Source organism: Cavia porcellus, unplaced genomic scaffold (genome assembly GCF_034190915.1).
Source record: "Cavia porcellus strain 051 isolate PalLab524CR breed Dunkin Hartley unplaced genomic scaffold, mCavPor4.1 scaffold_22, whole genome shotgun sequence".
Classification (NCBI taxonomy): Eukaryota; Metazoa; Chordata; class Mammalia; order Rodentia; family Caviidae; genus Cavia; species Cavia porcellus.
This window is the reverse complement of record NW_026947505.1, coordinates 4920563-4937686: the sequence shown is the minus strand read 5'-3', so window position 1 is coordinate 4937686 and position 17124 is coordinate 4920563. Positions and strand designations below refer to the sequence as shown.

The following is a 17124-nucleotide window of genomic DNA, read 5'->3' as shown; positions in this document are numbered from 1 at the left end:
TTGGATGAAACCACCACTTTTCAGTGATGGAGTCGAAATGGACACTCCTCAGCTAGGTAATAGGCTTCTCTACAGCATTTAAAATGCATGCTTATTTGTACTTCCATTTTTTTCATATTCTGAGTTTGCTGAAGAAAGAACTAACTGATGGATGATTGCAAAATTGACCATTTTAGGGAAGACCACAGAATAAAGCAATAAAGTCCTACACAGTGGTGTAGTGAAAAGAGTACCCTTCCCCTCAAAGTGTAGATCTGATCTCACTGTTTTGTATTTTATCACTTACTACTTGTGTTTTTGAGCAAGTCTAACTTACAAAATAGAGAAATGCTTGATTAGTTGTGTTTTTCATAAAACTGCTTCATATAGAGTAAAGCACTGTAGGAGTAGGTGTCGTGATTTAACAGTGTGCAGGAGTGATAGTCTCCCCACACCCCCCTCGTTTGTAGTGTCTTTGAGGTTTGTCTTTCCTGCCTCAGCTTGCATTTCTCTACTTTATTGGCAGGCTACTTGTCAGATCAAACATGAGGACTTACCCTGTTCCCCAACAGATGACCTTTATTTATTTGAGAATGGTCCTTTAATCTCTCTGGTCTTTTAATTTTGATTCTTTGAAATTGTAAGTCAGAATACATATGGTATAATTAGATCTAAAATTCATTATTTCTCTGATAAGAGGAGGAGACCCAAAGAGTGTCAGCAGAAGAAAGTAAGAGCAAGAACAGGGGAGAGGGAAAGAAACAGAAATAGGAGGAAGTGAGAGAAAAGAAGAAGAAGAAGAAGAAGAAGAAGAAGAAGAAGAAGAAGAAGAAGAAGAAGAAGAAGAAGAAGAGGAAGAAAAAAGGCATGTTGGTTCACAGCAGTAATCTGCATTTGAGAGGTTGAGGCAGGAGGATTGTTGCAAATTTGAAACCAGCCTGGGCTACAAAATGGAGCTCGAGGCCAGGCCAAACTGCACAACAAGACACTGTCTCAAAGAATAGAGAGAGAGAGAGAGACAGACAGACAGACACAGAGAAGAGTGGGGAGAGGGACCAAGACAAAATGAGAAGAATCTGCTTTGGGAGTTCAAAGAGCAAAAGGAAAGTTGAAGATTTTTTTCCTTTTGCAAATACAAGCATACATTCATCCTAAGTGATTCACCCTAAGTGATTTTGGCCATGGCCAATGGAATGCTAGACAGATGTTTCTGTTAAATCAAAGAAAGCAATATCTTGAAATTACCAAGAGACACTTTGTGTGCTAAAAAGAATTCTAGTGCCCTCAATTTTTACCTCTTTACCTTCCAAATGATCTCCCAAGGGAAAACGTGTCTGTGTCTATCTTCCCTGTATTCCTGCTATATTTACTTCATTCAAATAACTAGACTTAAAATGAATAAAGTCAACTGTTTTTAATGTTTTCAGTTTTTAAATTATAAAATCATAAAACCATTAAATAGATATGTGGTTTAAAAGCTTATAAAGAAACATGGTATTGTCTTATGAAATTGTAAGTATATAATAATTCAATTATATTCTGGGTCAGTATGAATTTTAATAGTTGTCAAAGCACCAATTAGAGCATTTTGTTTTTTAAAATGTGAAAGTGAACTTTGAATGACAAATACCTTTTTGAAAAGTTGAGAGAGAGCTGCCTGTAGAAATGTAATCATCAGCTAGGGAAGTATTCATGGCATCTTCTGTCTTTCTTGGACCATTCTTTATTTTCCTTTAAGTCTAGAGAAAAAAGAAAATCCTGTCTAACCTAACATGTTTCTCAAAGAGGGTATCATTTCATTTGGAGCAGCACTTTTTAGTTATGCAGGACTGTGCTGCACAGGTTGGACATTCCGCATCCCTGGCCTCTACCCATCAAGGTGCAAGAGCTTCCCCCGAGTGTCATATCCTTCTGTTGGGAATAAGAACAGTGAATCTACCTCTAACTGAAAAACATGAAAGGACTTTACCTTGGTACTGCAACGGACTTGAAATATAATTTTACATGTATTAAATAAACATGGCAAGATTTTATGTGTTGCACTAAAATGTATGAGGTTTGAAATCATTAATATGAATTTGTTGTTTAGATAAATGTATGAGTTGCCTGTTAGAAGTAGCTCTTTCTGGAAATGAAGAACAGAAGCCTTTTGATTATAAATTGCGGCCTGAAATTGCTGTCTATGTAGACTTGGCATTGGGTTGTTCTAAAGAGCCGGCCCGTAGCCTTTGGATCAGCATGCAAGATTACGCTGTTAGTAAAGGTAAGATAAAGAGGATAAAGGGAGTAAATACGTTGCTCATAATGCAAGTACATATGTGACATGTATAAGCAGAAAATCACAGAAATCATAATACTGCTTTTTTGTAGAGAAGGCGTTTTATGAACAACATTTTAAGACAGTTTTTCTCTTTGTAGAAAATACCCTAGGGTGTTTTTTCTTCTTTCTTTCTTTCTTTCTTTCTTTCTTTCTTTTTTTTTTTGTAAGCATGCAAACAGACAAACAGAAGGTTAAATGCCTTCCAACTTATTTCTGAATCATTTATTCATTTTATTGTATCAATTACTGTTAGACGGGAAAAAGTAAATGATTGAGAAGAAAAACTTACTTTCTAAAATGTATTTTTATATATTCTAATTTTATATCATTTATTTGGAATGTGCAGTTACATTTTTTATATCACATTATCATTTGTTACACTGCAGTGAGAACTTTAAAAATTACAAATAAATACAAGGTGGACAAAAGCAATTTCTATATTATATACATAGCATGGAATTTATATATTCTGCAATGCTTGATTAAAATGAATGTAATGTCAGTGATGGTGTTTTAAGAGAACTTACTACTTTAAAAATCACATGAAAGGCTTATCCCTCCTACATTTGAAACAGAGCAAAGGGTGTTATGGTACTTTGCACTTTTAAGAGTTATCCTCCTTCATAAGCGCCTGCCTCGCAAGTGTGCAGCCGTTGAGTTCAATCCTTGGTACCAGTAAAAAAAAAAATTTAGCCTCCTTGAAAGGGAGTCCTGTTTGATTGTCAGTCATGGCAATTTTTAGAATAGTAAGTAGGCCATGGGACAGACGATTTTCTTACGTATCTGAGATGGGTAGGTCAATATAATCTGTCATTCTAAGAATCCTCTGTGGTTATAAGGTTTGTTTTGTTTTAAATCAGGACATTTGTATTGTCAGTATTTTACCTTTAAAGGAGGTAAGTCTGAACTTAAATTTTTTATCTATACATATGGAAAATCAGGGTATAACTTTTTATCTCTTCAGAATAGATGTCTTTAGGAACAAATAAAATTAAATTGGTGCTTAATATTTGCAAAGAATTTTTTTTTTTTAGTATTGGACTTTGAATCCAATTCTTTCGCACCAAGGTATATCCCTAGTTCCTTTTGGTTTTTATTTTGAGACAGAATCTTGCTAAGTTACTGCTAAGTTGCTAAGGCTGAGCTAGAACTTGAGATCCTCCTGCCTCAGCTTCCCATAATGATAAACTATAGTTGTGAGCCATCATGCCTGGCTTGGTTTGTTTTTAAGTAGCACAGGCATTCAGTTAATCGATCATATGAAAAGAGTTTGACAATCTGGAGATACGGTAGACAGTAAATCTTCTACTACCATTTGGAATCTACTCTGTTTTTACAGTACCATACTGATGTGCACACATGGAATAAAAAAATAGGAATAAAAAGCACCTGGCTAGTCCTCATTATGTAATGCTGTCATCTGGGTACTCGTTTCTATCCACATGTGTCTGACTCACTTAATTGTCCTTGTATTCTACTTTCCTGGCTTAATCTATGAGATTCATGGTAGTGGATGTTTATAATCCCAGTACTCTAGAAGGATGAGGCAAGAGGACTGAAAGTTTGATCCCAACCCTGGCAATTTAGCAAGACTCTATCTGAAAATAAAAACTGTAAAAAAAAAAAAAAGCGGGGGGATGGCTGAGATTGTAGCTCAGTGTGAAAGCTGTGAGTTCCATCTGCATTACCAAAAAAAGAAAAAACAAAACATGCCTAATGGTATCACAGAGATACTTGATTCTTTTGATAGATGTCTGTTTTTCCTTCTTTTTATTAGTACATGTTTGTAAAATGTATGAACATATTCATCATGGGGATTTGGTACATATATATATATATATATATATATACATATATATATATGTTTTTTTTCTTCCCTTCCTATCCCTCTTTCCTGTTGTCTTTTATTTTGTTCTTTAAATTGTTTGTACTTTGAATTACTCAAAATATTGTGTGTTTAACCTTCCTCAGAAGGTTCTTTTACCCAGAACTGTTTTTTTATGGTGTTTTTTTTTTTTTAGGCCAACTACATTTTAAATATATTTAGATTCGACTTTGATTTCTCTCTTATTCTCACATTTCATATCTGACCTGTCAACAAAACCTGTCCTTACCTTCAAAATTCATATGAGATTCATAGAGACTCTGACCACTTTTCATAGGACACGGTCTTCTAATCTGAGTCACCATTGTCAGTCACTTGAGTTACTACAATGTCAACTGCTGCTGTTGTCCTTGTAGGAGGTTCTCTGCTCTAGAGTCAGAGCTTTTTTTAAAAAATTATTTAGTTTTTTCTTTGCTCTGAATTACATTCCCCACCCTTTTTTATTTATTTTCTTGGAGATAGAATTTCACTAAGTCTCTAAGTTGCCCAGGACAAGGTTGATTTTGTGATACTTTTGCTTTAACTTCTCAGTATTAGGATTACAGGCATCCACCACCACAGCTGGCTTATTTATTTTATTTTTTTGAGACAAGGTCTTACGATGTAGTACAGATTGGCCTTGAACTCACTGTGTAGCCCAGGCTAGCCTCAAATCTTAAATCCTACTGCCTTAGCATCCTGAGTGCCTTGATTACAGGAATGTGCCACCACACTCAGCTAATCAGAGAGCTTTTCATAACATAAGTCAGATTATGTTATATCTCTGTTTAAAGCCTTATAATACTGCTTCTCCTTTTCTTGTAAGTAAAACCTGGAGGACTTGCACTGGCCTGCAAGTTGAGCGTCATCTGGTCTCCAGCCAGCTCTCTAGTATCTTCCCTTACTGCCTATGCATGCACACTTGGCTCCAACCCACCCATGGTGACCTCCTTCAACCTTCTAATTGGGTCCTTTACACTAGCGGTCTTGAGGAATACAGTTTTCATGTGGTTACTTTTATGTGACTTAAACTTCTGCTCAAATGCAGTCTTATCAAGAACTTTCTCAGATCACTCTATAGAAAACAGTAATCACATACAGTCACATATGGTAAACTATTCACTGTTCTTTTTTTTTTTTTGTACTGGAGATTGAACTCACGACCTCGTGCTTCCAAGGCAGGCACTTATGCCGCCGAGCTAAATACTCGGCCCTATTCCCTGTTCTTTTACACTGGTTCATTTTTTAGCACAGCACATACCTATCATATCAGTGTTTTTATTTACTTTATCACTCATGCCATGTCTTCTCAATTCTCACTAAGAATATAAATTCTATTTGATTGGAAATTTAGTTTTGTTTTCTGCTATATCCCCAGTACCTAGACTAGTGTGTAAGTTTGTTAAGTACTATCACTGTTTAGAAAGATCATCAAATTCAGATGTTGGATGACTAAAGCTATTAAAATACCTCTGAACTGTTTTCTAAGTCATTTTGAATGTCAGTGCATCATTTTTATTTTCAGATTGGGGCAGTGCAACTTTAAGTAATGAGTCGCTCTTGGATACTGTGCCTAGATTTGTTCTTGCAACACTTCTGAAACACACAAATCTGCTTAGTCAAGCATGTGGAGAAAGCCGGCAAGTACCTTAAAACTAGTCTTAGACAAATATTTGCTCTCAGGATATGATGTAACAAACTAGGTAACCTTTCTACTTTGGTTCTTTATTTAGATACCAACCTGGTAAAAGCTTACCAGAAGTGTACCGTTGTGTATACAAAGTTCGAAGTCGTTTACTTGCTTGCAAGAATCTTGAACTTATTCAAACCAGATCATCATCACAAGACAGATGGGTAAATTTGGAAATCAACTTAATTTCTATGTTTTTCTGCCAGCTTTGAGAGCTCCATATTGGTTTATGTAAGAAAAAAAGGGATTTGAGTTTTGTAGATGGTCAACAAATGTTGAGGTTTTTTTTTTCTCTTTCTTTCTTTCTTTCTTTTTTTTTTTTTTTTTTTTTTGGTACTGGGGATCAAACTCACAACCTTGTGCTTGCTAGGCAGGCACTTATGCCACTGAGCTAAATCCCTGGCGCCTTGAGTTTTCTAATGAAAAGGATGAAAAAGTCAAAGATTTTGAGTTTAATTTCACTTATATCTGTTAAGAAAGTTTATGGAGTTTTAGACTTCGTAGCAGTAATAGAAAAATGGTATCAGTTATAGGAAATTCTGTTTTTATGCTGGTCAGGTTACATTTGAATTATTGTGCTTATCTTGTGGTGTCAGAAATTATGAAGGACATTAACAAATTCTCAGATTGGAAAAAAGTCCAAAAATAATCTTATAATCTTACTGGAAAATATCAGAAATGTTCAGATCAGAGAAGTGAAAATGAAAGAGGGAAGTTGCACGTGAAAATAGTCCTCATTATTAGAATGTTACATCAGTGAAAGAAAAGATTGAAATCATTTACTCAGGTAGTCCACAAGTAATTCTTGCAACAAAAGTAAAGGGATTTCTAAATGCTTGGTATTCCTGGTAACATGATCCTGTAATTGTAAAAACAAGCCTGAGTACATGATTTTCAGAAGTGCTTACTTTGAAACTTGACGTATCAGATGCTTTGTACTTCATTATGTGGTTCTTAAACCATGGCTGTACATTTGTGTTAGAACAGATTTTTTGGCATGTACTGAGTTAATATTTTTGTGGATCTAACTTTGTGTGACCTTTTATTGAGGTTCATATTTGAAATTCTCATATTATGGGGGTAAATGACTTACATATTACTGTGTGAGTCTTAACTGCTTAGAATCCCCATCTTTGTAAAATTCCTAAGTCATTTACTGGTTATGGATCTGAAGATGCAAAATTTTGATTTGTGTTTTGTACTGAAATTTGTGAGAGAAATTGTATATCTTTGTGGCATTTTTGATTCTCTTAGTGTGTACCTGTTGGAAAGATTCTGTGTGACTCCTAGATAGCCTGAACATTATGAAAAACAAAGCTAATGAAGTTAAAGAAAAACTACTTTAAATTTAGAATAGATCATGCACTGAGTAAAAGTACAATTGACAGAAACAATGGAATCAAAATTAATGTTCTTTAATTACCATTTTTGGTTGTGTTGTATTCACCATAACTTAGTTTAAGTTGCTGCTCTGTAGTTTGCAGCTTAATAACAACATAAATATGAATCAATTTATAATATGCTATTTTAGTCAAAATACCAGAGAGACCTGCATGTATCCATGTATACATTTTATGTGCATGCTTTATAATCTTTTAAGATTGATCGATTATATCTTTTGTGTTTTTGTTTTAAAATCCATGTATTATTGATACCAGCAACATTTTTATGATAAAGAAGAGTTCTAGAAATTATAAAAAATTATTGAAAAATGTATTCAGTGTAGTTTCTGATAATATCTTTAAGATCTCAGAAAACCAAGATTCTGCAGATGTTGATCCTCAGGAGCATTCATTTACCCAGACCATTGATGAAGAAGCTGAAATGGAAGAACAGGCAGAGAGAGATCGGGAAGAGGGCCATCCAGAACCAGAGGATGAGGAGGAAGAACAGGAACATGAAGTGATGACAGCCGGCAGTGAGTACATCCTTCTCCTTTTAGAGATAATTGTCATGACATACTTCTTCATAGAAAAGCTGACTTGAGAGAGAAAGGCAGGATTTCTCTATAGCTTTTCTAAAATGATCTGATCTCTACTGGCGATCTGAGTTTACATTAGCTAACATTGTAAAAGAGTACTCACAGTTGAACTAATGTCACTCTTGTGCTGTTGGGTTACTTGTCCAGGCCTGAAAAGCTCTGAAAGTAGACACAGAAGTATTAGAGGCTCATGGTGAAATGGGTGGGTCATTGAATGAGGTCATGCAAAATATATCTGTGCTTATTAGGAGAACCACATTGTTTTCCATGTGTGGAATTTTTAGTTATTTTCTACTACGTTGCTATTGTAGTAGGGAGAAGGAATGTATATGAGAATACATTGTGTGGATGAATACACTTCATACTTTAATATTCCAAAACTACAGATAGTTTTTAAAGGTAATTACTTAATGTGTTGAAAGAGAAAGGGCAAAGCTTTTCAAACATTTATTAATACCTTTTGAACAATTTCACTGTTCCAAAGTAGAGTGTGTATTCAATCTGTAGCCTAAAACATTATGCATTTGGTGTCCAGATCATCTATATCTGTCAGTCACCTTGACAATTACTTTATTATCAATTTATTTGCATCCTGTATACTTGTAAACATAATTTTAAGATATCCAAATAAGCCTGAACTCTTTTTAAGCAAGAAGAAAAAGATAAGATTCAAAAGGAGAAAACTAGTTTGGAGATGAGGAGGGAGAATAATTGTATTGGGGGGCAGTTGAATTGAACTCAGGACCTCATGCTTGTGAGGCATGCCCTGTGCCACTGAGCTAAATCTCCAGCCCCAGTAATTGTATTTTTTAAAAACAAGGCTGAGAGAATTTTTGCAACCAAACTTAAACTTAGCTCAGAAATTCCTAGATTTTTTAAAGATTTTAAAGGCCAAAGAAGAAAACACAGTAAGTAAAACTAGAAGAGACGCTGAGAAACCCGAGGCTTATTTTGTAGCATTATAATATAAATTCTAGCAATCTATTGTTTGCTGATTAGAATGACATTGGACTAGTTTCTTCAGTTCAACTTCAGCATAAGCAGAGATGGGGACGGCTATCACAAAGAGAATGAGAGATGCAAAGGTAGTTGCTATTGTCTTCCCTAATGTGGAACTTGAGGACCTAAAAAGACTTCATCATCCTGTAATGATTTGATTTGTTCTGTAATATGCAATAAGTATATAAAGTGGGTGAAGATAGGGACAACTATTTGTAAGAAGCTAGAGATAGTTAGATAATGAAGATCTCCAGTGGACTTGCTTTGAAATCTGTATTTCTTTAAATTGTTTTTTTATTTTTTTTAAATGTTCTGTTCTGTTTTGATATGGTTAATCTTACCCTCTTTGAGATGTAAAACAAATGTGTAGGACTGATAATCATATTACGGAGCTTTTGTTCGATCATAGAGCAGATTGGTTTGTAGGGTCACTTTTTTGAATGTCATTCTAAATACTTTAATTCTATAACCTGAACAGCTATTTCGAAGATGACAATTTGTAACTTATTAACCGGCAATTTCTTATCTTTTGTTTGTCTGTAATTTTGTATTATTTCTACCCTTTTTTTTAATCTCCATGTATTTTTTTTGTTTCCTTTTCTTTAAATAAAAAAAAAACTGTCAATTATACTTTAAAAAAAAGCATAATAGACACCCAAGGAATAATATATTTTAAACTATGATTTTAAAGCATTCATTGTAGGCACTGGGTCAAGTGCTACATACAGAATAAGTCATAATTCTTACAACAGTCTTACGAATTTCTAATATCACTCCATTCTAAAGATAGGTAAACTGATGCCTAAGGAATCAAAATTGTTACCTACCACAGTACCACAGTAGCAGAATTAGAACCAAGTCTGCTAAAAACTCCAGTGACCATTTTCTTCTTTCACTGATTTTTACCTCTGAATTTGTTTTTAAAGAAAAAAAATTCAAAACAAGATAATATGAGGGTAACATGGTTAATATATTACATGTTGCTATCTTTAAATTAGTTATTTGGAGTGTTGCTTCTGTATTTTGACAGAATTTTTAAACTTTGATTTTTATAGAAGTAAGGACTTTTAAAGGCATACCTATAAAACTTATAGTTTTATAAATGCATGAGTTATTTTTTTTATCAGTACCAGGGATCGAACTCAAGACTGCTTGCTTGCAAGGCAGGCACTTATGCCGCGGAGCTAAATCCCCAGCCCCCAATGCATGAGTTTTTAAAGTTCGTGCTTTTGTACTAGCAGGTGAATGTAGTTTTCTGCTGATTTTGCTATTAAGAATACTATCTCCATTCCAAATTTGAGTAAAAAAAAATTCTTTAGCTTTTTTTTTTTTTTTTTTTTTGCCCTTTTCCTTTTTATCGGTATCAGGGATCGAACTCACGACTGCCTACTTGGAAGGCAGGCACCTATGCCGCTGAGCTAAATCCCCAGCCCCTTCTTTAGCTATTTTGAAATACATACCACTTCACCAGAACCTTGTTATCTCTCTAATATAAAATACTAGAATTGTGAAATACTAGTGAAAATACTAGAAATTTCAGAACTAGAAAAAATACTTGTGAATTAGGGAAAGGCTAGCATCTGATAGACCTTCCTAGTGATACCATAGAATTCTGGAGGCAATCTTGCCCATAGTTGATAACTGGATTTGGTTTCAACAAAAGTCTTGGCCTTTGCACTTATTTGTTGTCTTTAAGATAGATCAGGGTGTCTACGGTTAGCAATTACATGGACTTTAGAAAGAGAAAGGGAGCTTTCCATTATATGAATTTTCTTTCTTTCCTTTGTAACGTCACAGTTTTCATACCAAGACCTTGAATATTTCAGAAAGTTCTTTTTATCTTGTGCTTCGTAGGCTTTAGTTGACTTTAAAATAATCTGGAAGGCTTGTAAAAACACAGACTTCTTGGCTCTGCTCCTGTATCTTCTGATTCAGAAAATATGGGATGGGCCTGATAACCTGCATTCCTGCAAGTATCCAGATGAGTTGCTGCTGCTGTTGATTTGGGAGCATATGCTGAGGACCATTGCTCTAACTCATTAATAAGATTTGGAAATTGTACGGAAAGAGGGAAAGTCCCTTTACCACTCCTTAGTTCTTATGTGGGCTCTTTGGTTAGATCTAGGAATCAGATTACTGTAAGGGCTGATTCAATGGAGAAAAGCAAGTAAGTTTTATTAATTTTATATATACATGGGAATCTTCACAAGAGAATGAAGTCCAATCAAATGACCAAAATATGATGCTTGTATACTCTTTAGACAAAAAACAGATTTGTGATGGATGACAGGACAAATGGATGTCTTGACCACCAGCGGAATAAATTCTAGACATAGTACTAAGAAGTATGTTTGGGTTGGAGTCGAATGTTACAGCTAATGGAAGGTAAATTTTGCTTCACAGAATTTCCTTATTCAGAATCATTGCAGTTCCAGTTCCAGTCCCTGGTTATCAAAGCTGTTTTTTGACCTTGGTGTATAAAAGACATTCTTACCAAAAGATTCTGTGTGTAAGAAAAGACAGGCCAGATGTCCTCTACTGAAGTTACAGTTGCCCAAGTGATTTTAGCTTGAAATAGTCAATATACCAATTTGGCATATTTTAAGATGGTATGTCCTTAACTTCTACAGAATAGAACTAGCCAAATCTAAATCCTGTAAAGATGTGAATATTGCCCTTTGTAATTTTATGAAATGTAAGAGTGTAATAAATTTTAATGACTTAAATTTACTATGCTTATAATGTCTTAAAAATAATTTTCCCTCTTTCAGTACGTTTTGACTATTTTTACTATTTTTTTTTTTTGCTTTTCTCTCCCCATGTGTTAAGACCTTGTTTTTGTGTTGCATGTTACAGAAATCTTTCAGTGTTTCCTCTCAGCCCGTGAAGTAGCTCGTCGCCGAGACCAAGATAGAATGAACAGTGGGGCAGGGTCTGGGGCTCGAGTTGATGATCCACCTCCTCAGTCTCAGCAAGAGCGAAGGGTGAGCGCAGACCTACCCCGAGGGTCAGGACGTGTACACCGCTGCCTGCAACTCTGTGATCCACCGCTGTGCCCTGTTAATACTAGGAGTAAGTCCTGTGATTGATGAGCTTCAGAAGCGGAGGGAACAAGGACAGCTGCAGCAGCCTTCTGCGAGTACCTCTGAAGGGGGTGGACTGATGACCAGGTGGGACTGACTATAAGCTTAAAGCCTTAGCTGTGTTTTTTTTCCCCTCTATATTTCAAAGTAGTTTATTCTCAAAGTTATATTGTTATTCTGAAATCAACAGAGATAGCAAGAGAAAATACACATGGAGTAGAATGGATTTGCAGTAACCAATAGTGGTATTGGTTCAGTGTAGAGCATACATTTCTGATTAGATGAGAAGGCACAATTTTTCTTGCACATGAACAGCGTGAGTTGAAAGCATATGTAGTTATTTGCATCTCTAATTCAGTGACATGTAAATTCTTTTGATTTGATTAAAAGGCTTTTGCTTAGATAAGAATAAGGATTTTCTTTTAACAGATGTAATTATTTCTCGCTGTATGTTTACATTATCTTTGTGATACTAGTTCCATTCAATTTTATGTTCACTAACAGTCCAAAACCAAAAACAATCTTTTTGTGTGCATGTGAGACAGGAGTGAAAGCCTTACTGCAGAGAGCCAGCTAATCCATGCAAGTCCAAATCATAGACTGATCAAATCGAGGAGTGAATCTGATTTGTCTCAGCCTGAATCAGATGAGGAGGGTTACACACTTGTAAGTAAACCTAGATTTAGTAAAGAAGGCTTTTTTTTTCAAGGTATGGATATATAAGGCTTTGATTACAGTAATTTATGTCCCTCTTGTCTCAAAGGATTTGTACTTTATGGGAGCTGGAGATTTAGCTCAGCGGCATAAGCGCCTGCCTTGCAAGCAAGCAGTCGTGAGTTCAATCCCTGGTACCGATAAAAAGGAAAAAGACAAAAAAAAAAAAACTTTATGAAAATAAAGTATATAAATTAAATGAGTGAATTAGGGCTAAACAAAAGTGAGGGAGGAAAACAAAGCCCTGGGTAAGATTTGCACATCTCATATAGATGCCATGGTGTTCTGCTGGAAGCGGGAACACCAGACAGGACAAGTATAATGCTGTGTGCCACATGGCATCTGAAAGAATAGCAGTTTTTAAAATTCGTTTGTTTTGTTTTTCTTTTTCTGAGACAGGGTTTCACTATGTAGTTTACGCTGACCTAGCCTCACTGTGTAGCCCAGGCTGATCTCCAACTCATGGCAGTCCTCTGCCTCAGCCTCCTGAGTGCTGGGATTAACACCATGCCTGACATAACCCAGTTGTTTAAGGGAAATGAATATTTTTAGCTTTGAGTCCTAAGACTAATTTGTTATATGAGAAAAAGTACTATATTGATAAAAATTTTTTTAAAGTACTAGGGATTGAATCCAAGACCTTGCCTATGCTAGGCAAGCACTCTCACCAGTGAGCTGTATCCCCGGCAAAAAAAAATTTTTTTAGTGACACAGTGATCTCTTCAGGAGCTATTAATTGAGCTGTTTGATGTATTGTGCATAAAATGAGAACATACTTATTTCTGTTAATGTATGTGTGAGCAGAGGGTATCAAAACAAAATGTCTTCATGTGGATATGTGTCTGTATATGTGAAGATTTTCTTCAGTGATATTTCCCAAATATATTTATTTTGTCTTTTCTGTAGTCTTACCACTTTGACACCAGCTTTTCTATTGTAAAAGAGTATAATTAAAATTGTTAAGACCATAACTGTCAAATTTATAAACTTAAATCATATTGTTTAGTGATTGATTACACATAGGAGTAGAATGAACAGTTTTTTTACACCCTGTACTACGAGATATATAGAGAAATATACTTGTATTCCTGAAAAACTCACTGTTTTATTAATTGGTGTGTATGTATTTCACCAATTTGAAATTTCTCTATTTTAATGTTTTAAAAAACTTGTTATAATATTTAGAGAGTATTAATATGAGATCATAGTGTAACTGGAAGAGGAAAGACAAAGTTTCCAAAGGAAGAAAAGTAATAAGAAAAAACCATTTGATCCTGTACTATGTTAATTGATGTGCACGTTTATTTTTTTTGCTTGAGTTAGTATCTCAGGAATTATGTGCTTATGCTCTGGTGAGTATTTAGACATATTTTGTTGCTAGTTTGACTTGATTGATGAATGAGTGAATTGCTTTAATTAAATGAGTTATTTCTTATTCTAGTATTAAGTCTTAATCTTAAAGTACTTTCCATGACAAAATTTTATTTACTTTGTACTTTTAATAGAGTGGCAGAAGAAATGTTGATTTGGATTTGGCATCATCTCATAGAAAGAGAGGTAAGTACTAAGAAAATATTAAATAGCTAGTTAAATTAGATAGCTGTTTTTATCTCATATCTGACTGTCATTGAGATGAGGGTTACCAAAATAGTTTAGAAGCATTTTATCAGAAGTGTTAAAAGCAAAAGCATTTTCTTTATAAAAAAAGTGTGTGTATAAAAAGTATATATAAATAAATAATCTGGAAATGTAGTTAATAATCATTGTTGCTTGTTTTTCAAGTTTTTTTGTAAAAGTGCATTTTTACAAACTTCTGGAATTTCAAAAATGTTGTATTCTCTGGAATTATCTGAAATTATCAGGGTGGTATATATGTGATTTTCTATGTTTTTATTTACTGATGAAGTTGCTATGGTTTAGAGAGTATCACAGGAAAGATGTCAATCATTCACCTTCAATACACATATTTTTAATGTTTCTAGGATTTTTTTCTTTTTGATCTCTTAATATATAGCATATAATAGATGAATTGATTTTAAAAAATTCTTCCGTGAGAAACAATTTTATAGTATTATCAAGAGTCTTTGGTTAGAAGTTCTGTCTTAATAACTGATGTAGTTAATTTACACATGCAAATAGAAAATAATAGTTGACATAAATCCATAGAAAACTAAAAACTTGCAAATATTTTCTATTAACTAGTACTTTTATTTAAAACTGTTTATAAAGTGGTTGTAAAAATATGAAATGTTAAAAATTCCCAGTAGTGGCCATTTTCCAAAGGGTTGTGAAAGAAATATTTTCCATGATATTAAAACTTTTATACTCAAAGAATGACTCCTTTTTCCTGGCTTCATTGCGAAAATGTTGGTTTTCTCTCCCTGGGAGAAAAATGAGAGTATGACATATCTAAACTCCTGATGAGCACCATCCCGTAGTGTTTTTCTCAGTTGGAAATTATCCCGGCCTGGTTACAACTCTCCCGATCCAAACCAACCCCGTGGTGTTTTTCTCACTCCTACATTTTCTCGGCCTGGTTCAGACATTCCCGATGCACACCACCCCGTGGTGTTTTTCACACTTCTACATTTCCACTGCTTGGCTCAGAGCCTCCCGATGCGCACCACCCCGTGATGTTTTTCACAATCCTACATTTCCGCTGCCTGCTTCAGACCCTTCCGATGGGTGTCACACATGTGTGACATGTCACACATCACACGTGTGACACATGTAAAAAGAAACAGGTGTGACATGTGATAGGTGTCACACATGTAACATCACATGTGACATTTGACATGTGTCACACATGTCATGTCACACGTATGTCACATGTCACACGTGTGACATGTGACGCATCACACGCATGATATGTGACATATCTCATACATGTCACATGTCATGCCACACCTGTGACCTGTGACATGTGACATGTGTCACACCTGTCATATTGACAGGTGTGACACATGTCATGTCACATATCACACTGTGACATGTGATGTGTCAAACATGTCACATATCAAATATCAGACTGTGACAGGTGACATGTGGCACACGTCACATGTCACATGTTACACCAACCCATGGGGATTTTTCTCAGTGGTACATTTTCCCAGCCTGTTTCAGACCCTTCTGATGCGCAACAACATGTGGTGTTTTTCTCACTCGTATATTTTTCCTGCCTGATTCACAACATCCCAATGCGCACCACCAAGTGGTCTTTTTTTCACTCCTAGATTTTCTCGATCTTGTTCAGGCTTCCCTATGCGCACCACCCCGTGATATTTTTTAGAAACCTACATTTCCACTGCCTGTTTTGGAACCTCCCGATGAGAACCACCCAGTGGTGCTTTTCTCAATCCTACATTTCCACTGACTATTTCAGATCCTCCCGATGCACACCACCCCGTGATGTTTCGCTCACTCCTACATGTTAACGGCCTCTTTGAGACCCTCCCGATGAGCACCACTGCTTGGTGTTTTTCTCACTCCTACATTTTAGCGGCCTATTTCTGACCCTCATGGTGCGCACTACCGCATGGTGTTTTTCTCAATCCTACATTTCCACTGCCTGGTTCATATTCTTCCTATGTGCTCCCCCATGTGGTGTTTTTCTCACTACTACATTTCGACTGCCTGGTTCGGACCCTCCCGATGGTCTCCACCTCGTGGTGTTTTTCTGACTTCTACATTTTTCGGCCTGGATCAGACACATCCTGTGCGCACCACCCCGTGGTGTTTTTCTCACTCGTACATTTTCCTGGCCTGGTTTACACAATCCCGATGCACCACCCAAGGTCTTTGTCTCACTGCTACACTCCTCACTCCTCTCACTCCTCACTCCTCACTATCTGGTTCAGACTTCTCTATGCACACCACCCTATGATGTTTTTAGAAACCTACATTTCCACTGCCTGTTTCTGAATCTTCCGATGCGAAGCACCCCATGGTGCTTTGCTCAATCCTACATTTCCACTGCCTATTTCAGACCCTGCTGATGCGCCCCACTCCGTGATTTTTTTCTCACTCCTACATGTTTAACAGCCTGTTTGAGACCGTCCATATGCGCACCACCCGTGATGTTTTTCACAATCTGACATTTCCACTTCCTGCTTCAGAACGTTCCGATGCATGTCACATATATGTGACATGTGACATGTGTGACACATGTCAAATATCACACGTGTGACATTTAACATGTGACACATGTAAAATGAAACACGTGTGACAAGTGACATTTGTCACACATGTACCATGTTACAAGTAACATGTGACATGTGTCACACGTGTCACATGTCACATATCACACGTGGGTCACACATGAGGTACATGTCATATGTCACATGTCACTCATGTGACTTATGCCATGTGTGACACATGTCACAAGTGTCACACGTCACATGTGTCACATGTGTGACATGCATGACACATCACATGTCCCATGTCACATGTGATATGCATGACACATGTCACATGTCACACGTTACATACCACACG

At 35.9% G+C, this 17124-nt stretch overlaps 1 protein-coding gene across 1 annotated transcript; it reads left to right on the top strand.

Moving 5' to 3' along the window:
• The first annotated feature begins 5901 nt into the window (after nucleotides 1–5901).
• Nucleotides 5902–12601, top strand: LOC106026702 (probable E3 ubiquitin-protein ligase HERC1). Its single transcript, XM_063233350.1, has 4 exons — nucleotides 5902–6017; nucleotides 7600–7771; nucleotides 11690–12003; nucleotides 12462–12601. The coding sequence occupies exons 2-3, from the start codon at nucleotides 7678–7680 to the stop codon at nucleotides 11920–11922; spliced, it is 327 nt and encodes a 108-aa protein (XP_063089420.1). The 5' UTR covers nucleotides 5902–6017; nucleotides 7600–7677; the 3' UTR covers nucleotides 11923–12003; nucleotides 12462–12601.
• The last annotated feature ends 4523 nt before the right edge of the window (nucleotides 12602–17124 follow it).

Coding starts and splice junctions, on each gene's coding strand:
- LOC106026702 (XM_063233350.1), top strand. CDS start 7,678: ATGGAAGAACAGGCAGAGAGAGATCGGGAAGAGGGCCATCCAGAACCA. Junction 7,772..11,689: donor TGAAGTGATGACAGCCGGCA/GTGAGTACATCC, acceptor TGCATGTTACAG/AAATCTTTCAGTGTTTCCTC.